At 51.0% G+C, this 18,806-nt stretch overlaps 1 protein-coding gene across 1 annotated transcript in view; it reads right to left on the bottom strand.

Moving 5' to 3' along the window:
* RGS6 (regulator of G protein signaling 6) overlaps positions 1 to 18,806 on the bottom strand; it is a 543,968-nt gene that overhangs the window by 9,917 nt on the left and 515,245 nt on the right. The window contains 2 exon segments of the mRNA XM_057732396.1: positions 11,819 to 11,872; positions 15,635 to 15,724. Coding sequence (XP_057588379.1) covers positions 11,819 to 11,872; positions 15,635 to 15,724 — 144 coding nt within the window.

Genomic DNA, 18,806 nt, shown 5'->3' with positions numbered 1-18,806 from the left:
ACATGCAGGTCAGCAGCGTATGTTACACACGTACCGTACACAGAACACGGAGGCGTACATCAGGCAGGCAGCACATGCTCCTGTGTATACAGCTTGCATACGTTCATGTGCGTGTTTACACCACAGGCACTGACAAAAGCATCTCATGCAAGGTTCAGTAGCAACCACGTGATTGGCTTTACATCAGGTTCCTAAGATGCCAATCTAAAGCATTTACTTTAAGATACAAATATAAACCCGACTTTCCCTGGGGAAAAGCCGTTTGTGTCAGTGGAAATGGGCTTTCTGCTTCTGTTTCTGTTAATACTACAAGCAGTGGCAGCGTGCACCCCAGGGGGCTGGTTTATGAGGGATTTCAAAGCATCCCCTGCCACTTGGTTCTGACGTCTCCAACAACCCCACTTTGTAGCACGTGGTTAAAATATAGAAGCCTCTGTTTATCTGGCAGATGGAGCAACTGGACATGGTGAGGTGGTATTGCTCAGGGTGGCTCCAGGCAGGCAGACAGCTGCGAGGTGAGGCTTTCTGGGAATCTGGCTTCTGCCGTACAGAGTGCTACAGCTGCAGGATGGGATTTTGTGCTCTTATAGGGGAGAACCATCTTTGATCCATGTCTGGAAGCAGGAGGCATCTTAGGGTCCTGCACCTCAGGAGGGGGGCAAGTGCCAGATCCTGACCATGTAGGCAGCGTTTCCTTGGTGGCCTTCCCCACGTCCTGGCACCACGCCGCTATAAGCCCCCAGCTCCTACAGCTTCCTGGGAAGTGCGTAGGAGCCCTGAGAAATAGACCACAGGGCAGAAGTTGGTCTGCTGGGTACCACAGTCCCTCCATTCCTAGGGAAAGCAGAGAAACCGGCTCTCTGAGTTGACTTTAAAAATAAGACAATAATAACAGCTGCCATTTATCGAGTAGAGTCATGAGCTGGTTGCTGCAATACATGAATGTGCTTTGTACACACTGTTGTATTTGAGATACCTGTGCCCCATTCTCAACTGCAACATAAATACATTAATACCTACCTCGCAGAACACTGTTGGAAATCAGATAAGGTAATAAGAGCTAAACATGGGCTGCAGGTAACATCATAATAATGAAAATAATAATACAAAGAGTTATACTTGAGCATATATACTGCAAACACTATAAGCACTTTATGTGTTCTTTCCCTCTTAATCATTTACTCTTATCTTTTTTACCGATGAGGAAACCGAGGCTTAGAGGCGCTGCCTGAATCACACAGTTAAGTGGTGGAGCTGAAGGAGAACTGAGGTCCCTTTCAGGCCAAGATCTGCATGACACAGATGCCCACAGTGTGACACTGTGAGCGCCTAAGATGTGGCAGCTGTTCTTGTTAGGTCCTCATTTTGTGCCAACATCCACCCTGGGCAGTGGGTGTCATTGTATCCATCGGGCAAGTGAGTGACTTGCCCGGGATCATATACCAACTTCAGGTGGAGAAATAGGATTCAACGGGGGCTGCCCATCCCTAACCCCGAGCCCATCCTCTCCATTCTGGTGGGCACAAAAGGGATGTTGTTCTCGGGGGGAGCGAAGGCAGCAGGTCACCCTCGGTAGGGTATGGGAATGCGGCTGGGGGACGTATTACTGCCAGGTTTTTGACAACGTTTAACCCCACGTGGTTGGTCCTGCTCAGTCACGCCCCAGGTAGCTGGCTACCTGCTGGCTAAGGAGCGGCGTGGATGGCTCAGGGGAGTCAGCCACCAGGGGCCAGGTGGAACCTCTCAAAACAGACCCCTGCCAGGGCAAGACGCACCTCACTGTGTAGTTATCCGTGCAGTCCTGGGGAGGATGGAAAGAAAGGGGACCCTGACACCAAACCTGCACAGAGCTGCTGAGGGACAAGCTGGGGGCTCTGGTGGCCTCCACTCCAGCCACACGCCTTCCTGGTGACCCTTCTCATAGCGTCCTGCACATCTAGAAACAATTCAGCAACGCCATGGTTGAGGGCTAGCGAATGACGGACTCTGAAGCTGTGTCATTACCGAGGAAACTGCCCTTAAGGATATGCCCACAGGAGGGTGACCACTCACAAATGCCAGTGGTTGATTCCTTTACATATCGAGGGTTACGGATGCCCTGGAACCTTCCGGTATCATCCAGGACAGATCGTGCTTCAGAATTTCCCCTCTACTTTTGCCGCAGCTCACAAGGTTGGGTTGGGTTGGGTTTTGTACTGGCAGCTCCATCTCCATTTCCCAGCTTAATGTGCCACGCTGTAAAGGCCAGGCCCTCTATCCTTACTTTACAGTTTTTTCCCATTAGGCATGGGGATTTGGATGCACCATGCACTTGGTGCACGTGAGAAAGGCCAGGGCATTATGTAAAACAGCTCACAACATTGTGAAAAGGTATGCCACCCACCCCCACCCCCGCCCCCATCCCCATCCCTCTCTCTCCCCTACCTCCTACATCCAGGCATCAATCGCGCCCAACAGAGTTTTAAAGGCCTGTGTGACAGAACACAGTAACGATCAACTCTGACCAGGCTTTCTTTAGCTTCGAAAAATGTCTTATTAAAACTTTGCTGACTTTATCGGCATCCCCATGTTTAATGAGAAGCCTCAAAGAATTTGAAAGCAAAAGATGAGGAGAAGAAAAAAGCCATAAGCTGTAATCACCATAATTATACAATCCCATGATGAGTTGAAAGCCGCCCTGGCAAAACCCGAGAGTGGAGGGAGTGTCATTTGCAATCAGGTTGGTCCACAGGACAGCTGGAAAGAATGTGACCTGAGAGCCCTTCCCTTCCCCTGAGTTGGGCTGAAGATGAGTCCTCACGGCAGGGCCTAGGAGGAGGGGGCCCACGAGTGTGGTTTCCCCTTGGTCTAAGCTTTCAGGGGGTGTGTTCCGCTCCTGGCCAGGCTGAGACAGTCTGGGCTCCAGCTTGTCCGCCTGGAGCCTGCGCTGACATCAGGTAAAAGGTAAGTGGCTTGACCATCGTTTTTGCTTTCAACAAAACACCCTTTCTGGATGGGGATGATGTCAGGCCAAGCTTTCTCCAACGCAGAGCCGGGGCACCCCCTCATCTGCCAATGGGCACGGGTGTCCTCCGCTCACTGACCTCCTAGGCATTCAGGGGAGAGAGCCCTGTTGCCCAGGGCTCAGCTGCAGCAGCAGCGACTGGCTTAAACAACCGAAAACAAATGGCAAGGATGACATGTGAAGGGCAGCAATTCCACTTCTTGACAGTGGCCTTGCTTTGACTTTATCGTCATCTGGCTTTTTCCCTTCCAGGCAGAGTCTAATCTGACTCCCGTGGATCCCCCTCCCCCAGTCTCAGCCGACTCCCTCCATGGGATCCACTCTCCTTTTCCATAGCTTATTTACAAACCATATGATAAAACACAGCATTTCACAAATATTCAACACATCCGAGGATTCCATTTGGAAGAGGCGATGGAATCCAGTGCGGAAACCTGCTCTGCCATAATCCTTGGCCATTCAGCTTCGGAACGTTTCCTGGTTCTTTGAGATGACATATTCCACTGCTGGGAAGTTGCTACTGTTAGAATAGTCTTAGTAGAACAACCTTCCCCATGTCTCCTACCTATTTGCTCTAGCTTTGTCTGGAACAATCCAGAAATGTCCACTCACTCTGGGAGACAGACACACCTATGGCTCCTAACAGTTACTGAATCTCCTTAGGGGCAGGACACATTTGTCTACTTCAGTCTTATCTGACATGGCTTCCAGAGTCCCCAGCTATTCTTTTCTGAATTTTTTCTAGTTTCTTGAAGTGCCTGATAAAATGCAAAGGGCTTAGAATCAAGATTCAACACACAGTCTAGAGCAACACAGAGAGCAGGGCAGCATTTCTTCTTCGACTGCTCCCCTTACGTAATTACAATGGAAAGGTTGCAAAACAAACAAAAAAAAGTGATTGCATCCCTCTTTTGCTTCTGTCCAGCTTCCAATTAATTATAACCCCAGAGTTTTTTTCAACTTGAATTACAGTGAAGGCTAGGAATGCCATCCTATAGTTGTGAGGCTGAATTTTTTTTAATGTAAATTATATCTGGTTAATTTATATCTGATTGTTTTAGACCCATCATTCCACCTGAAGGAGCTACTTTTAATGTAATTTCATTACCTGGCAAATGAACAATACCTTCCAGGTTTGCGTCTTCAAATATGACTGGCATGTTTGTCTTTTCATCTGAGTCATCAAAAAGATGTTGGATAGGACCCTTGTGGCCACAACCAGAAACTGCCTTTCCCATTGACATAAATCTATTAATTCACCCTCTTACTAGTCATTAATATGCGTTGAATATACTTGTTTTACCTAATTATGGGCAAACATAGAGGCAGCGGAGGTTGGGGGGGTACAGGGGGCAGGAATGGATATTATTTTCAACCTTATCGCGCTAGTATCTGGTCACAAATAACTATTTTCTGGAGCAGGGGATGTAGCTATGATGACCACCCAACTACAAGAAGCCACCCTTGCAAGGAGGGTGTGGAAAGTTCCTGCAAATATTACACCAATGAGGCCCATTCCTGTCTGGGGCTGTGGTGCCAGGCTCAGGCCAAAATGACGTGATCTCTTGCCACTTGGATGCTGCCACTGCCCGGGCAGCTATACACTCCCAAGCCCACCCCACCTTCCCATCCATCAGGGAGCCAGCAAACAAACACTCCAGGGTCTTTCTCTCATTGGCCTTCGGGTAACATCACTAAACTGAAGATGCCACTGCTCTGAGCTCTTTTCAGCTCCCCTGCGGTGTCCCAGTTAGCACCCTGCTTAATATTTGAGAGACTGTTCCTGCCTACGGATTTGCATCCCACCCTCCTTCCAGAATACCAAGCTTCCCAAACTCGACTGAACCAAAGGAACTCATGTGCTGCCCACAAACAGGGAAGACGTCCGTGTTGCTTTCACCAGGAGCTCAGTTTAGGAGAATGCCGTGGCCGCCTTATTCTCAGCCTTTGAAGTCCCTAGACCTTGAACTCTCTGACTTCTAACCCTCCAGTCTGGACACAGGCAGGGTTGCGTGTCTTCTCCCTGACCTTGACATTGGCAGCTTGGTCTCCTTCCTCAGTTCCTGCTATTCCAAAACCTGACTAATGCCTGGAGGTTTCTCTCCTGTCCCTTGGGTGGGGCCCCTGCTGCCCTGGCAGGTCCGAGGTGGATTCTGTCCTCTGGAGAAGCGGGCGTCCTGTCCCCTGAGTGGCTGTACTCCCCGCTGTTCATCCCGCTGAGGACCCTGCGGCCGGTCACCTTCACCCTCTGCCTTCTTACTGGACAGATGGGAGCCCATGGCCATTCTCGCGTGGCTGCCTGGGGACAGGTGCCAGAAATCTGACTGTACAAGTGACAGGGAACAGGCTGAAATCCCACAACCCATCAGCCACTTCTAAAGTGACAGCTCCTTCTAGAAGGACGTCTTTCCTGAGTGGGAGGTAGGAGGAAGGCTCTGTTATGGCAAAGGGCTGCAGGTCAGCTCCCGAAATAGCTTCTTGCCTGGCACATCCATCCACAGTGTGCCCCCAGCCTGCCTTGCGGGAGACTGGCAGGGATGCGATTTGGATCTGAATCAGTGGCTGTAAACACACAGCTGTGCCTTTCTGCCTCATAGGAGTTTTTCACTTGACTGCTTTGCACACTGGGGTCTGGGGAAGGCAGGAGAAGGTCGGGACTGGGGAGAGGGAGGGCCGGCCAGAGGAGGAGGGAGGGCCGGCCAGAGGAGGAGGGAGCAGTTTTGCAGAGCCTAGCTGTCCTCCGGGTCAGGAGGCTGAGTCACCGCTGCATTTTTTCTCAAGTGGGCACTTCGCAGGGAGGGCGCTTTTGGCTGCTTTTGGTTGACAGGTTGAACCGTCCAGTACAACAGCTGGGGGTTCCTCCTTCCAAGAGGGTTGGCAGGGTCTAGGGCTGAGTTTCTCAAAAATGACAACCTCTGACCTTTTCTGATAAATAAAAATCTCACCCATCCCCAGAGTTTCAGAAAGACCCCCTCCTAACCACCCCACCCCCACCCCATGGAGAACCACTTTATCTCTTTGTCTTCTCTGTATCCTGTCAGCTAAGCTGATTCAGCTCTCTTACATTTTATAGTTGGTTTATAAAAAAAATAAACATTTACGTTTTCATTTTCCATCTACAAAACTATAATATTAAACATGCTTTTTCAAACTTCACTTGGACTCAAGACGGAGAGAGAGGGGTAGAGACCAGAGGAGACTTAACCTACCACTGACTGTAACCGGGAAGACATGCCCTCTCGTGACCTCTTTTTGGGCATCACTAAGAGAGGACAGTGGCAAGCTGGCCCGGAGTCCTCCAGGGAACCGGAAAGCGTGGTAGCAGAACAGCAGAGTGATGCTGAGGTCCCCAGATGCTCACAGTTCATTTTTCCCATCCCCCCCCCATGCATGGGGTGATGCGGCAGCACCCACACAGAGCCCACCCTTCTGCCCGACTGACCTCACCCCCGCCTCCTGACACATACCCAGCTGGGGCTCTGTCCCAGAAGGCGGGCACTGCACAACTGGCCAGGTTGACAGGGTGTGTGGTGCTTACCCTGTTCTGTGTAACTGATCCCTCGCTGGCCTCCAGGGGTCACAGTGTAGAGTGAGCCCTGAGCAATGGAGGGGTGGGGCCTGTGGGTCAGGGGCCTGTGGCACTCAGTTCCGCCAGTGCTTTATCCTCAAATCCCTGTCAAAGGATTTTAAATACACACCCAACCCAATTCTATCCGTGGTTTACTTCCTAGCCTCAAAGGCGGGTAGCCACTTCCGGGGCAGGAAGGCAGCTCCTCTCGCACTGTGAGGGATGATTAGCACAATTCAAAAATCTCAGGATAGAGAGAAGCATAGACCTATAGGATATCCCAGCTGAAAAGGTCCATAGAGATGATCTAGTCCACACCATCACTCACAGGAGAAAACCAGGGCTCAGAGAGGGCTAGTGAAGGGCCTGGGGTCATACTGCTAGCAAGCTGAGGCTGGAAGCAGGAGCCACCCTGCACGGGAGCTGCTGAGGAGTTTCCCAGAGTCCCAGGAGACGTCCTCGCTTCTCAAGAGAGACAAGTTTTCATGCTTTCCCTCCCAAGCACTGCTGTGGAATCTGCCTCCATCTCTAGGCAGGTCCGGGTCTCACTGCTGCTGGATCTCAGGGCTCTGAGATGGGAGAGGCTGGCAGTACAGTCTGTGACCCAGACATCCCATCAGGGCCCAAGGACTGTTTGCAATCAAAACCAGCTCTAAAGATTTTCAGCCAATCGTTCCTTGCCGGAGGCCCGAAAGGATTTTTTTAACTGAGGTCAAAGCCCTCTGGGGGCTCTGCTGAGTCTAGGTGTTTGAGAACTCATTCCAGCAGAGTGCCTGGCTCTGCCCTTGACACGCTGAGGGGGAGGGGGAAACAGCCTCCCAGGGGAAGGAGCTGCTGTGTGTGGGGGTGGGGCTGAGCTGAGCACCCTGGCTGCCTGCCCTCTGCCTCGCCTGCGAAGGGTCTCAGCGTTCCACTTCCAGTTTAGCACCTGGGCCTGGGTCTGGAGCTGCCTGGAAGGTGGTGACGGCTGAGCAGCAGACTTTTTAGCTCTCATTAGCTTTTCCTTGGCTTTTGGTTGGGATGGGAGGAAAGGGAGAGGGAGGGTGGGTGACAGCTGGCTCCCAGGGCTTCCTGGTCTCCATCTGACCTTCCCGCTGCATTCCATGGCAGGCAGGACAGAAACCCTTGTCGTGGAGATGCCACTTGGCATGTGCCAAGTCTCCCTCAGCTCCTGGCCCTTGTTGTTTCAATTCCAAGGAGCACCTCCACAAAGCCCAACTGTGATGCTCTCTTAGGAGGGGAATGAACACCTGGTTCTCATCTCTGCTCTCCTCTGAGGCCTCCAGGGTTGCTCAGGCACCAGCAACCCCATTGCTCATCTTGGGAGCCCGAGGCTGCAGCTGACAAGGCTCTCAAGAGGACAGCTGGGGCTTCGGCTGAGCACCCAGGCAAAGGTTGTCCAGGGAGGCTGATGCCACCATCACCCGGGGCTGCCACTTCTCCTAACTTAAATGCTGTCCCTTTTACACAAGATGCAGAGGACCTTTTCTAGCTTTTCCTCCCCAGAGTTCCTCCTCTGGAGTTCTCACCAGATGTCTTCGGCCACCATCTGAAAAGGGACACTCAAATTGCCGCTGTTGAGCCTTTGCTGGTGGCCCTGTGCTCCCCCTTGCCCTCCTCCCATGCATCCTTCCATCCTCTATGTCAGGGTCGCCCCTGGTGGCCCCCCTCCCCGCCGCTTGTGGTAGATCCTGAAGGAATGAACACGCCTAAGAGAGAGCAGGGGGATGGACAGCCTTTCTCCTCTGGCCACCCTTGTACCCTCACTGTCACCTGTCGACTGCAAAACCAGGAAGATAGTGGAGAACGGCAGACTGGTCGGCACTGAGCAGTGGGAAGTGGTCTTTAGTTAGAGAAGACCCTCCTCCCCCCCAGTCTGCAACACCTGGGACCCCCACCAGAGAGTCTGAAGAGGAGATGGAAAGTGATGCAAAGATAATCCACAGAAGTTTCCTACTGTGGCTTTCATATTTTACAGCCACTGTGAAAAGAATCTTCTCAATAGACAGGACTAGGGAGAGAGGCTCCATTCATTTGGCCTGAGGCCATGTCCGAGACTCCCTTTGAGAAGCTGCTATGTGTAACAGCTCTTCCTGGGCCTGGGGCTCTTGAGACAAGGGCCACCCTGTACAGTGGTATGAGTTATCCACTGCACAAGGGCAGCTGAGGGTCAAGGAGGGGCTGAAATCCAGCTGCACTTTGCCAGCTGGGCATCTGTGGGGCTGGACCCCATCAGAGGGAGTCCTGTTTTCTGCTCTGAATAAAGGTGCAATATGGGCTGGTTGCACCAGGCCATGGACTTTGAGTGATGCTTGCTTCTGAACCTGGGCTGGCCCTGTCAAAAAGCAGGCCTTTACGCAAGTTCTGTGGCTCTAAGCGGCCAAACTACCCAGTGCCTCAGCACAGCATATCCCTATTTGCTCTGATATTTGAGTTCTGCGTGACTCAGAGTGAAGCTTCCATTGGAAGGAGCAGCTCACACAGCAATGCCTCTGTTGGGGATTGTAAGGCTTCTTCTGCACCCAAATCAGCATGGTCCCAGCAGCTTCCATGAACCACACTGAGCTATTCCCTAGGATCTCATGTCAAAGGGGGCATCCAGGGCCTTCAACAGATAATCCCTCCATAACATGATACACTTGAGTCTTGGAAAGAACAACCTGCTTTCTCCAAATGTTTCTCCTTTACCAAGAAAAGAAAGGACACTGGCGTGGGAGAAATTCTGGACCCAGATTCAGTCTTGATAAGAAGTTAGCTGACTGAGATAACCAACCATCTGGATCCACATTTCTTGCCACCAGTTAGTCTTAAGTGGCAGCCGGCCTCACATCCTTGGTCCATGGACTGCCTGGCTTCACTCCTTCATTTTCCCATTATTGGTTCCATGACATGGATGGTCTTTTTACACATATTTCCCTCATTTACACACATGAGAATGCTACTGAACTAGTCTTTCACTGAGTTTTATAGTTTGCCGTGTGTAGCAGATGAAATATTCATGTAGCCCTTCTCTTAAAGAAATCAAGCACTTTATGTATATTATATCCAGAAAATGGCCATCACATTGCAAGGCATTTTGGTTGGCTGGTTGGTTCTGTTTGATTAGAACACTGGGCTGTGGAGACCACATTCTTGGGTTTTAGCCTCAAGTACTCTGAAGGTTGCTACTTTTCTGCAGCGGTGGGCAATTTCCTCAAACTCAGCCTCATCTTGCTACCTACCCCAGGTGGTGTTACCCCAAGAGCACAATACAAATCCATCTCCATCTCCATCACTGGAAACAAAAAATCAGAACACACCACCCATTAGAGTCTCGATAGAAAAACTGCATAAAATTTAGGAATTTTTTGGTTTTGAAGTTTGGGCCTTCTCCCATATAGATTCTAAAAAACCTCAGGAACTTGGGAGATTTTTTCCCTTTCAGCCAGCCCTGAAAACACCTCTGTAAGTTCTCCCATGTGCACACTTCAGATGCCTGGAAGGTGTCTGATGCCTTCTCATTCCAAACGCTTTGTTAACAGACCTTGGAGAACCACTGAACCAACACCACTTCTGGGATGAAGGGACATCAATAAATGCTCTTCACAGAGCTTCACTGAGATCACGTCTGCTTTCCCAATACCCACTTCTCGTGAAAAGCAGCCTGGAGATGTTTGGATGCCTCATCCAAGTACCAGGCTTCCTCTCATCCCCTTGGCCCATGAGGTCAACCCAAAGGGCCTCCACAGGGCTGCAGGAGTTCTGCTTTCTCCACAGTACAGTCTGGGCTTGTCAACAAAATCCCTAAACATCTTCTCCCTACAGCCTCCAGGCCTCGAAAGAGAGGGAGGGATGGGTTCCCACCACTCTCTATCAGACATTGGGGGGTGGAGGAACTCCTGTTGGCCTTGCCTCTAACAGCCTGTGGCAGCCTCTTGGTGTGTGACGCCAGGTGGCTGTGGCAAACCAGCTGTGAAGACCCTCAGGGGACCACAGGCCTTACACTCTGCAAGGTCTGATTTCTCATAACAAAAGACCATAGGGAGCGAAGACCAAAGAAGAGATGGGATGAGCACTCGTATTTTAATCACTACCTCCTAGAGTTCCTGTGCTGTTTACAACTAGCAAATTAAATATGATGTTTAAGTTCCGTTAAGATGCATCTAGATATGACAGGTAAATGACCAGGTTGCTTTCAACCCAGAATCCTTAGGCTTTTCATTAAAAGGATAAAATAAAGATACTAATCACACAGTAGTCAGGTTTACAAGGACTCTTCTCTTCAACAAAGGGAGGAAAAAGGCAAGTCAGCATCAGTGGGTTTCCACCCTTTGGGAAGGGAAATTTGGCCAGTTCCATGCGTGGCATTCCTGCTCCCTGGCTGCTCTCTGGTTCAATGTGAACAGTGCAGGCTGGGCTCCATGAACTCAGCAGCTTTTTTAGACGAGTGAATGAATGGGTGGGTCTGAGTTCTTCCCGGGCACCAAGCCCTACGCCCCAGTCTTACAGAGAACATCACGGAAAGGGGAGATGGGTCTGTGCTGTTCTACAGATCACAGCCCAGAATCTCCCCTGGGCACCCCAGGGAAGACCCACCCACAGCCACTCCACCTCACGGCTACTGCCCGCCTCTCCCTGTCACACTATGCAAAGGAGGCTGACAAGGGGCTGTCAGGGACGTGGGAACTCATGCAGAGGCCACTAGCACACACACACACCAGCTACAGACGCATCGCCAGCACCCATGCAGCACGGCTGCCTTCTGCACACGCACAAGCCACCGACACAGCAGCCGCAGCGCACCTCCCGCACCCGTGGTTGCCAGAGTCCGCAGAGGGAAATTTGGAATTTTTGCTTGTCTTTGAGGAGCTATGGTTCTGAGCCAATTTATTTCATGGTCCAGTAGGACGGCCCTCTCTCTGGGCTGCTGCAGAAGGCGCACCAACCGCGCAGCCCCAAGGGCAGGGGGTGGTCCTTCCTCCTCAAGGCCCCAACGGAAGAGCAAATGCCAGGCTGGAGGCTGGGCGGTCGCCCATGCACCGTCTGCAGAGGGAGCCGCTGGGTCCTTAGTCTTTTGCAAATCCATCCCTAGGAGAGAAGCCTCCGACCCTCGCAAAAGAAAACGGGTGGGTGTGTTGAGGGGAAAGCACTGCGCTCCCTCCCACCCCGAAGGAAACGACAACCACCGCCACCAAAAACAAACACAAACAAACAAACAAAGAATGGAAAAAAAAAAACTAAAACCAAAGAAAACCAGCTGAACTTACCACACTGCGAGTGAACTTTTCTAAGGAAGTTCTACGACCTTGCTCACTTTCTGGCTTTAGGGGAAAAAACAAACAAACAAAAAAGATAGGGAGAAAAATACAGGAAAAAAAAATCTTCAGCTTACACGTGGTGCCCCAAGAGCAGCAGCGGCAGCTAGTGAACCAAAACCAAAGCAAAACAGCGCAGAAAAGACAAAAAAAATGGGAAAAGAGAAGCAGCCAGCGCTGTATGCGAGAGTCAGTGGGAGAGACAGAAAACAGAAGCCCACAAGAGGTGGGGCTGGATGTTTGCTTCTAGAAGAGCCATTAATCGTGCTTCAGGGCTGGAGCCGGGCCCTCAGGCAGCAGTCAGGAGCTGCCTGCGCACTGCTTTTGCCTGGCCGAGCCCCCGTGCGGGAGCCAACTGGGGGCCCCAACTGGGGACACAGACCAGACCAGCGCCCAGGGCCGGTGGGGTGTGTGTGTGTGGGGGGGTGGGTGGGGGTGGGGAGGATGCTACTGAGATGTCAGGAAGTGGCCGTGGGTGAGGTGAAGTCCTCAAGCCCTCCACGGGTCTGGGTTAGGAATTCCTCTGAGATTTTCCTGCCCAGATGCAGCCAGAAAGTTTGCTAACTTCTGTGGCATTCTCGTGGTCCCCTACTGACTCTCGTTCTGTGTCCTTAGAGCAAGGAGGCTCTACCCATGTCTTCTGCAACCACAAAGGTCTTGGGCCTCAGAAAGAGCGTTCTGGACAGAAAACGCTCTCTGGGTACCCGGGCAGGCGACCCCTTCCAAGGTTTACACACGACAGGTGATAGGAGGCTCCGGAGCCTCCCGGGGACTGTTAGCTGAGGGCCCCCCCACACAGGGGGAAGAGGAAGCAAAGCCCTTGGATGCTCCCCCAGGCCTGGCAGCTCTCCTCTAGGGGAGGGGGAGGGGTGTGGTGTGCACCTGACCCTCTCCCCAAGTTTCCTGCTTTTCTAAGGTGGGGAGAATTACATCCCAAATACCTGCTAATTTATCCTACAGCCCAGTTCCAGGGTCCTGAATCCATGCCTCGGAAATCTGGAGAGCACACACACACACACACACACACACACACACACACACACAGAGTCATGGACACACACACACAGCAAATAATGGAAATTAGAGAGCTGAAGAAGCAGCCAGGTGTCTGTGGGTCTGCAGGATGTGCTGGAAGCAGAGGGGACAAAGGCAGCCACTGTATGTACAGACAAGGTTAGAGGGCTTCCTTGGCTGTCACGCCCCATCCCCTCAGCCGGCTACTGAAGACACAGAGGGCATTGCAGAAGGAAAACGCAATACAAACGACACACACGGCCACAGAGCCAGGCTGGTCCTTCTCCTTCAGGCACGGGGAACTGAAGGATCCGTGCTTGCCCTGTGCACCATGCCGGGTCTCCACTCTGGGGACGGCAGGACTCAGCTTCAATCCAGTGGGCAGCCCGGGGGCCATCCACGTGGCTCAAGCCAGGCCAGTCCTCGGCCCCGCAGCTGGCATTCGGTGCCTGTCATCCTTGTCCCCTGGCTACCGAGCTGCTGCTCACAGACAGTGGCCATTGGCCTGACTTATTCGGGTTCCTCTGCCTTGCACAGGCCCTCCGAGCTGCCCTGGACAATGGTACGTAAGCACTGGTTCTAAAGGGTTCTGGAGGGGCCCTCGAAACCCAGCTCACCTGTCCTTGAGAACCTGGCTCATCAGAACGACTAACCTGGTCACTGAAAATACTAGGATAGAGGATGAATTAGGGAGGAAGGCTCGGACTCCACCAGGGGCCTTTCTGAGCAGGAAAGTGAGGCCATTTACATCCGCCCTCTTAGCTGGAGCTGTGGCTCACATCCCTTCATGACCTGGGCATGTAGATTGTATAGTAAGCCCAACCCCTGACATCAGAAGACACTCCAGGCCTACCTGGAACTGCCGACTTACAAACCCAGTCCATGCCTGGAGACTCAGGGAGAAATGGAAGAAACGGTAGGCTTGTCACTAATTTTGGAAACAACCCCTGGATAGTGAAAGGGCTTTGGCACCTGCAAGAGCTTCCTGCCCCAAGAACACGCCTTGATGTGGGGGCTGGGAGGATAATTCTAATGGACTTCATCTGTGACATTTCACAGGCAGGCCATCCTTTCCGTGCTCACTCAAGTGACCTCCTCCGGGAAGTTTTCCTCGTACAGGAGGACCTGCGGGCACAGGAGTCTCAGCCCCACCCCCTATGTGGGGGTGTGTCTTCCCTTCGTGCTTAGACCCACAGGGAGACTGAATGGCCACTGGCTTCTGGGTATGTGGACAGGCCCAGATGGGTCAGACTGCTAGAGGCTCACAATTTCCCCACACTGGGATCAGTTCAGGGTCTTGAGCCGCAAGAAATAAGGAACACTTGCTTTGACCTTCTCCCCTGAGATCTGAGCGGAGACACCAAAAGTCTCCATAACCTCTTTTGTAAAACTGGATATCAGAGCCATTATTTGCAGGGATGTCAGCCCACTCTATCAGGGCCCCTCCACCTCACCCTCCTGCAAGGGAGCTGGCTGGAGGCCAGGCTTCACCTTTTCCATTGCAGTCATGACACCTGATGGAAGGCATGCAGGCCAACAAGAAAGCTGGGTTTCTCACACTTTGGGGGTCCCCAGAGTCCGCTTCTCTTTCACAGACTTTCAGGGGTGTCCTCAGGGCTACCTAAGGGCAGGTGAACAGGATATAAATGCTCTTCTAGACTCGGGAGTGATGTGGTACCAGCCAGATATGCAGACAGGATCCTGGCACATGAAGTCACTGTACACAGAAAGAGGGACTGCACAGCTGAGAGAGGCAGCCCGACAGAGAGTGTGTCGCTGGACAACCATAGGCTTGGGGACTGCTGTTGGGAGGCTGAGTGGGAGAAGAAAGGGAAGCGCGTGGTCCTAAGTGGCATGGCATGAGAGTCCCGGGATTCGGTGCAAGGAGAGCCATATTGAAGCACACGTGGGCCTCAGATCAGAACCGAAAAGTGCAGAGGGTTTGCAGGCGTACTGGAACCATGAGCCGTCCCTCCTGCTTCCCCTTCCCCAGACCCCATGCCCTTCCCGACTCTTCCTTCCCTCCTCCCAGAAATCTAGTTGAGTTCATCCCTGCCTCAGTCACCCGTCACCGTGTGCATGCTGAGGGTCCCTGCACCTCCAAAATCCAGGCACTGAGGGCTGCAGGGAGCCCTGACTTCATTCAGAGTGGAGGAGGAGGAAGGAGCTAGGATGCAGTTACTTGTCAGTTAAAAGAAAAGGCAAACGCTGTGGGACAGGTTGGGGAGAGGAAGGGACAATCATCCCAGGAAGGACTTCTGGTGCCAGATCACCCTCTGGAAACCTGTCAGGGCTTCTATCCAGCAGGGGCTGCCCCCATGCTTGCCTGATACTCATCTCCGCGCTGGTCTGGGAGAGAAAAATCTCTGGGGAGGGGGCTGGACTCTGCAGTGGTTTCCTAAGGGATTCGCTGATGTCACTGCCAGCCCTGTACTCCTGGGCTGAGCCACTGTAGCCTCAGTATTTGGTCACACTCTCTGCTATGGGCAGAACATGCCGATGGAGATGAGACGATGGATGCAGGGAGATGATGGATGCAGGGAGATGGGATGCCACACCCTGGACCTTGGGGGTGGATCGGGGTGGTGACAGTCCTGCTTGTCTTCTATTGGAGTGGGAGCAGGCACAGAAGGGAAAGAAGAAAAGAGAAAAGAAATAAAACCCAAGGGATGATATTCTCATTTCACACCAGCAGCAAGCAGCAGGCAAAGTCAACAGTGCTAAGAAAGGCAAGGCTGCCCTTCCCAGAGATACCTTCTTCTTGGCCAGCAGCAAGTCCTGGTAAGCGTTTGACCGGAGGAAGCGAGCATAGCTGTCACTCTTCATCAGCTTGTAGATGTGCTCCTGGGAAGGCAGGAGATGGCAAGACACAAGAAAGAACCGTCAACCAACACTAAAGGGAATTGCAACTCAACTGGCTACTGTGTTAGGAAAGAAATAAACAAACCGAAGTATGCTTGTCTATACCTGGAAAAACCTGTAACGTGTTTGCTTTGTTTTGTTTTTTCCCCACTCAGAAAACACCAACCCAAACCTATTTTCTCTCTTAGAGTAAAAGATCCTTGAGGATCATGTCCCAGAGGCTATGTAATTGGGCCTGGGTGCCATGTTAGGATGCAGTATTGCTTTGTGATTAAAACCACAAGCACAGCAATAAGAAGGAAGAAACTGCTGATGCACCCAACCACTTGCATGAATCTCAGAGGAATTATGATGAATGAAACAAAGCCCCAGAAGGTTACATACTGTATGATTCCATTGATATGACATTCTTGAAGTGACAAATTATAGAAAGAGACAACAGATTAGTAGTTGCCAGAGGTTAGGGATGGGAGAGGGGCGGGGAGGGGAGGGAGGTGTGGTTATAAAAGACAATAGGAAGGGTTCTTGTGGTGGTGGGCTAGCTCTGTATCGTCACACATCTTGCACATGCGATACAGTTGTATAGAACTAAACACACACACATACATGTGAGTACAAGTAAAACTGGGAAATCTGATAAACGGAGGGTGTAGCAATATCAACATCACGGCTGTGATACTGTACTATAGTTTTTGCAGATATTCCTGTTAGGAGAAACTGGGTTAATGTTTTATCTCTATATTATTTCTTTTTCTTTTTTCTTTGTTAAAGTGTACCATTTGATATTTTTTTTCTTATTAGTAATGTATATACGGCAATCCCAATCTCCCAGTTCATTCCCCCTCAACCCTCCCCGCTTCCCCCACTTGGTGTCCATATTTTGTTCTCTACATCTGTGTCTCTATTTCTGCCTTGCAAACTGGTTGATTTGTACCATTTTTCTACATTCCTCATATATGTATTAATTTACAATATTTGTTTTTCTCTTCCTGACTCACTTCACTCTGTATGACAGTCTCTAGGTCCATCCATGTCTCTACAAATGTCCCAATTATATTATTTCTTATAACTGCTTGTGAATCTAGAATTATCTCACAATAAAAAGTTTAATTAAGGGCTTCCTAGGTGGCGCAGTGGTTGAGAATCCGCCTGCCAATGCAGGGGACAGGAGTTCGATCCCTGCTCCAGGAAGATCCCACATGCCGCGGAGCAACTAAGCCTGTGAGCCGCAACTATTGAGCCCACGTGCTGCAACTACTGAAGTCCACGCACCTAGAACCCGTGCTCCGGGACAAGAGAAGCCACGGCAATGAGAAGCCTGCGCACCACAACGAAGAGTAGCCCCTGCTCATTGCAACTAAAAAGAAAGCCCGAGCACAGCAAAAAATACCCAACACAGCCAATAAAATAAATAAATTAATTAATTAAAAAAAATAAAAAATAAAAGAGAAAAAAAAAGTTTAATTAAAAGAAGTCCACAGGAAACAATGCAATTGGGTCAGTTTGTGCGTGGCAGGGCCACCATCCCATCCTGAACAAGATCACAGGGCATGTGGGCAAACATGCCAGGCCTGAGTCTTCCATCCAGGAGGGGCAGATGCTGGGGCACGGTGCCTTCCTGGGCTCCTAGAGGCATTACATTCTGACCATGGCAACAGATTTTACCCTTGACTTCCAGCTAATTCCTAGAGCCTCGTGATCCTTTCCTAATAGATCTCCTCATTAAGGGCAGGGAAAGCCTGATTCATTAAAACAGGAGCTTGTCCATTGAAAAAGGGTTATTTATCAGTTGAAATGGAAGGTAGCTCAGCTGCCCAAGAAAGCCTGGCTGTCCCAAGAGAGGGCCTGTTAGGAGGAGGGTGGGCTTTCCCTAGGGAGGGTAGGATCGTTAGGCAGAGAAGCATCTTCCCTGATGTACACTCACTGTTCATCCCATGAAGCTGGACAAGGACCCCAGAGCTCGGAGGAATGGAGAGCTGGTCAGTGAAGAGAATGCTCAGTGGAGAGGCTGGACTGGTCATTAAGGACCTCTTCCTTGGGTATTCTTCTCAGGGGAGGGGTGGAAACAAAGACCTTTCCTCCGTTGGGGGCACATTTTAGAGCTACTTGGCCAGACTGCTGGTGCATCCAGAGGAAGCTGGGTGATGACAAGGGCTTGCCAAGACCCTCTCCCTCCCGACCTCAAAAGAAAATGAAAGCAGAAAACAAGAATCACCTTGGTGGTATGTAGATCCCTCTCTGGCCATCTTCAGACAGACCACACGCAGCCCTGTTTGGGCACCAGCTTCATTCTTGCTCAGATGCCCCCATATTTACAAAAGCAGGGTGCAGCCCTGCTCATGGGAATGGGACCACTGCAAGGAGCCCAGGGAAATGGAACACTGCCTTCGATCTGCATCTACTTTGATGATCCAGATGTGTTCTGAGTTAATAAACTTAGTGAGAACACATGTTGCTGAGTGTTTCTCTGCAAATTCCAGACAAAAATCCAGCTCATTCTAGTTTAAGTTCCTTGAGGAACAATATGTTTTTAATCTCCTATATGTGCACAGCGTCCAGCGCAGGGTTAAATGTTAGTGGAATTTATGTTGCTTTTTGGTTCACTGAAATGCTGGTCTGAGTTTGCAAGCCTCGAGCAAGTTTGCAGGCTCCATATTTGTTTCAGTTTATGATCAGTTCATGCTCTCTGTCTGGAAGAAGAGTGGAAATCACACGTAACCTAAAGGATGTCCCTATGTGGACATCTTTGCTCAGTCCTAATGGCCTCGGAGCCCAGACTGAGGGACAGCATGGTCTTTGCATTTGTTGTCTCTTTCAAGTGGTCTAACAATTACATCTTAGGTACAAATGCTACGTCAGAGTGCAAATGTCTTGCTGTCTCTTTCTTCTCGTCTCAGGCATGGTTTCTGTCTGGCCAGAAGAGCCAGGTGGCCCCTGAGTCATCTAGAAAGGCCTGGCCCCTCTCCAAACCCTTCTCCCAGGCAACAGGCCCCTGCTTCTTGTTCTGACTTCTCAGAGGAATCTAAATCCCCAGGTATGTCTCGCAAAGTATCCCCTGCTCCCT

Source organism: Hippopotamus amphibius, chromosome 4, assembly GCF_030028045.1.
Source record: "Hippopotamus amphibius kiboko isolate mHipAmp2 chromosome 4, mHipAmp2.hap2, whole genome shotgun sequence".
Classification (NCBI taxonomy): domain Eukaryota; kingdom Metazoa; phylum Chordata; class Mammalia; order Artiodactyla; family Hippopotamidae; genus Hippopotamus; species Hippopotamus amphibius.
Note: the sequence above shows the minus strand (reverse complement) of the source record. Positions and strands in the feature narration are given on the sequence as shown.